This window comes from Sturnira hondurensis, unplaced genomic scaffold (assembly GCF_014824575.4).
Source record: "Sturnira hondurensis isolate 20B ecotype Veracruz unplaced genomic scaffold, ASM1482457v3 Scaffold0006584, whole genome shotgun sequence".
In the NCBI taxonomy this organism is placed as follows: domain Eukaryota; kingdom Metazoa; phylum Chordata; class Mammalia; order Chiroptera; family Phyllostomidae; genus Sturnira; species Sturnira hondurensis.
Genome location: NW_028079215.1, coordinates 261,819 through 265,686, shown reverse-complemented (window position 1 = coordinate 265,686; position 3,868 = coordinate 261,819). Strand labels below are relative to the sequence as shown.

Here is a 3,868-nt window from a genome sequence, read left to right as displayed (position 1 = left end):
AAAAACCCCAGGGGGATCACGTAGAAACCAGGACTTTCCATGTCCTTGGAGAACCCAGAAGCGCTACCACTGAGAGTCCACGCTTTCCACGGGGGTGGTCTCAGGTAGGGAAGGGCCTTGCCTAATCGGATCGAAGCCCAGCACTGCAAAGACAGGAGTCTTGCAACGTGGCGAGGCAAGGACACTCAGTGCTAAAGGAGAAGATCACCCCCACAAGCCCACAGCCTCCTTGTGGCCCTGCCCTGGTGTCTGACCTGCCAGGCCCAGGGCCCATATCAGAAGCTGTCCACCGAACTGCCTTGCCCCCTGGAACTCAGGAAAGAGCAGTTGGTGTGCAGCCGGGACCACCCATGTCACTAGAGGGGCAAGCCCAGGCTCTGAAGACACAATAGCACGGACCCTGAGTGAGGACCTGGGGCCCAGCCACTCCTAAGCGGTGGGGTCCCCCAGTTCCCGATCCCCCCACCCCCCGCCGCCGGGCTCGCAGTTCTCAGGCACCCCAGGCAGCCCCGCCACTTAGGACCCACCCACTTCCGCCTGTGGCCCAGGGCCTTTCCTGCTGCGCCCGGCCCGCTGCTTGCCAGCTCAGGGCGGGTTCCCAGGACACGCCTGGAGTCAGTGTGAGGACCTACCGTGCGACCTGCTGAAACCACAGCTCTCCCAGAGCGAAGGTGAGCCCACCCCCCATCCCTGCCCTGGCTTCGGGCTCTGGGACGCCTGATCCGTCGGGCTGAATTCGGCCTCGAATGTGTTAGTGAGAAGGCGGTCCCTGGACTATGAGTGTAGTGTGATTCGGGGGACAGACGACTGGTTGATCCAAACTGCTTTGAAGATGAGGCCTGAGTGCTTAAGAGCCGAGCTCAGTGCACAAAATGGGGGCCGCACAGAGCAGCATCCAGGCCATGCGGTGTAGGAGGCGGCAGGCAGAGTAAGCAGATAATAAAGGAAAGTATCCCTTCTAGTGGTAACTGAGGGAGGTGGGGGCTGCACCGGCCACCTCATAAACTCAAGAAAGGAGGCCCAAGCTGAGCTGTCAGTTTGAACTGGGCCCTCATGTCGTCGGCGGTGTACATAGGGAGGTGAGGGTTCAGTTTACAGGAGGACATTCAGATCAGAAAAACGGAACCAGTGCTGAGGGATTCAGGGTTGTGACATTGAGGTAGATAGGCGACCAGCTTAGAAAGTAGGAGGCCAACTAAAGTCTCACTTGTCTTTTGAGCCCTGGGAGATTGGGCATGTCATTATGACGAGCTACACTCATTTCTTCCCTGCCCATCTCAAGGAGGGGACCAATGAGGTCAAAGGGGACAACCTCCCTTCATTCGTGGCAAAATTTCATGTTATGCCAGGATTTTCAGAGAGACCATTGAGGAGTGTGAAGACGTGCCATATCATACCAGTGAGGCCACAGAGAATCCTCCTTATGTTCAGTGCTGGCAGACCTCAAGGATAGATGTCTGTCTGGGGTGACTATCAGTCTTCTCTCCAGGGAAGCAGGGACATGAGGGGAGTGCTCCTAGGTTAGTATAAAAATAAATGAATCCAGCAGGAGTCAAATTTAGGCTTTTCAATGGGATTCTGTGTGGAACCACCTACCATAGGACCTCAGCCTTTGTACAACAATCTCCACTCTTGGTAGGGCAGGTTTTGTGTGCTATGATCACCTTTATATCCTCTTGTTGGTTCTCAGGGAGGTTCAGTCTTACTGTGAGCAATTCTCTTCCGGGAGTTCAATTGAGGAATATGAGAGAAGGCTCAAGGAACCAACCAACCCTGCATAAAGGGGATATAAAAGCATCCATCCCAAACCTTAGCTATTAGCTTATGAAATCTCAGAGATGGGCTATCCGAATGAGCTCCTGCATATCTTTATATCATGTCTAAGGGAGGGGAGCTCCTTAGTCTGTACTTGAAATCACCAGTTAAAGAGAAGGGAGAGGTACCAATACTCACAAGAATCCAAACTGAGGAACTTGACTAAGACCTGCAGATCTACATGAAGTCAGAAGACAAAAGAGCCCACTAAATTCTCAGCACTGTGTGTCCCATGATAGGCACGATGACTGAGGCTTCCCTCTAGTTCTTTCTCCTGGGTCCCAGGGAGTTTTGAGTTATGAGTGTCAGAGTATCAGGGGGAAAGGTACCCAAACTTTGCCCAGAGTTGATGTGATAATACTGTTGATGAACTGAGAAGACCCCGCATGCCAGACAAAATCGGATACACTGATAACACCTGCTGTCACTTGAGTAAAATCAAAGCACTCTAGTATGATGTAACATGAGCCTCTCTCTAAAGGTTCACGGGTCCCACTGTGTTATTCTTAGTGCACAGACTGACATGAAGAGCCAGAAATCCTGTGGATTTCTAGAGTAGCACCCTCAAGGAAGCCTGCAGAAGCAGTCTTCAATAAAGCCAAGGTGGAATCTACCTGTTGAAGGTGCTCACATCCTCTCTTTCTCCATCCACCAGGTGCCCAAATCACCTCTTTGCTGGCTCACACTCCTGTCTGCTGACCTGAACCACAGTCATCATGCCTCGTGGTCACAAGAGTAAGCTCCGTGCTCGTGAGAAACGCTGCCAAAACAGAATCGAGACCCAAGGTCTTAACAGTGCTGAGGCTGCTACAGGAGAGGAAGAGGCCGCTTGCTCCTCCTCCTCTGTTCTGGGGGATGCTCTCTCAAGCTTCACTGATGCTGGCCCTCCTCAGGCATGTCCAAGTGACCCAGGTACCACCAGTGCCGCTGTGGGTGAGTCATGCGAAAGACCTACTGGAAAAGCTAAAGGCCATGATCCTAAAAGTAAATGTTCCTCCTGGGCCTCCACCTCCACTGGGAGCTCTGTTCAAGTTGTTCGAATTGAGAAGGCGAGTAAGTTGGTAGAGTACCTGCTATATCAGTATATAATGAAGGAGCCTATTAAAAAGGCAGACATGCTGAAGATAGTCCAAAAACCAAGCAGAAAGAACTTCCCTGAGATCCTCAGGAAGGCCTCTGAGCAGATGAATCTGCTCTATGGCCTACAGTTAAAAGAAGTCGAGGCCAGTGGAAACTCCTACACCCTTGTCGACAGTCAAGGTGACACCAGTGAAGGGAGTCTGAGCAGAGGCTGGAGATTTCCTATCAGAGGGATTCTGATGCCTCTCCTAGGTGTCATCTTCTTGAATGGCAACCGTGCCTCTGAGAATTTAATCTGGGAATCCCTGAAAATTATGGGCATTTATGATGGAAAAAGTCACTTCATTTTTGGGGAGCCAAGGAAACTTATCACCCATGATTTGGTGCAGGAAGAATACCTGGTGTACCAGCAGGTGGTCAACAGTGATCCTCCACGCTATGAGTTCCTTTGGGGTCCAAGAGCTCTGGCTGAGACCAGCAAGATGAAAATCCTGGAATTTTTGACCAAGCTCAATGATAATGACCCCACTGCCTTCCCCGCCCATTATGAAGAAGCTTTGAAAGATGAGGAGGAGAGAGCTCAAGCCAGAGCCCAAGCTGAAACCAGGGCTAGATGTCCTTCCAAAGCCAGTGGTTGCCCTACAGCCAAATCCAGCCAGTACCCATACCCTGAGTGACACTGAGATGGAGTCTTCATTTCTTGGTTGGAAAAGCCTGTTAATCAGTTTCCTAATATGCAGAATATTCTGTTAGCTTACCTTTGTGGGGTTGTTGCATTTTGAAAAGGTGTGCTTTAGGAAAGAATGTTGCCTTAGATTCAGAATATAAGTTTATAAAGGATCACACATTTATTACCATATGTCAGGTTAGGAGTAAGAGTTTTATTTTTGAAATATAAATTAGCAAACTGTCAAACACTTTTGTGATCCAGAATAAGATAACATGGTTTTCTAGTAATATCTTTAGTTACATG

The 3,868-nt window shown here is 50.2% G+C and overlaps 1 protein-coding gene across 1 annotated transcript; it reads left to right on the top strand.

Moving 5' to 3' along the window:
* Window positions 1-2,531: 2,531 nt before the first annotated feature.
* On the top strand, window positions 2,532-3,572 carry LOC118989906 (melanoma-associated antigen B2-like). The gene has a single exon (XM_037050245.1). It carries the CDS (start codon window positions 2,532-2,534, stop codon window positions 3,570-3,572), a length of 1,041 nt encoding a protein of 346 aa, XP_036906140.1.
* Window positions 3,573-3,868: the final 296 nt, after the last annotated feature.

Bases quoted from the DNA above. Each gene is read 5' to 3' on its own strand.
- LOC118989906 (XM_037050245.1), top strand. From the start codon at position 2,532: ATGCCTCGTGGTCACAAGAGTAAGCTCCGTGCTCGTGAGAAACGCTGC.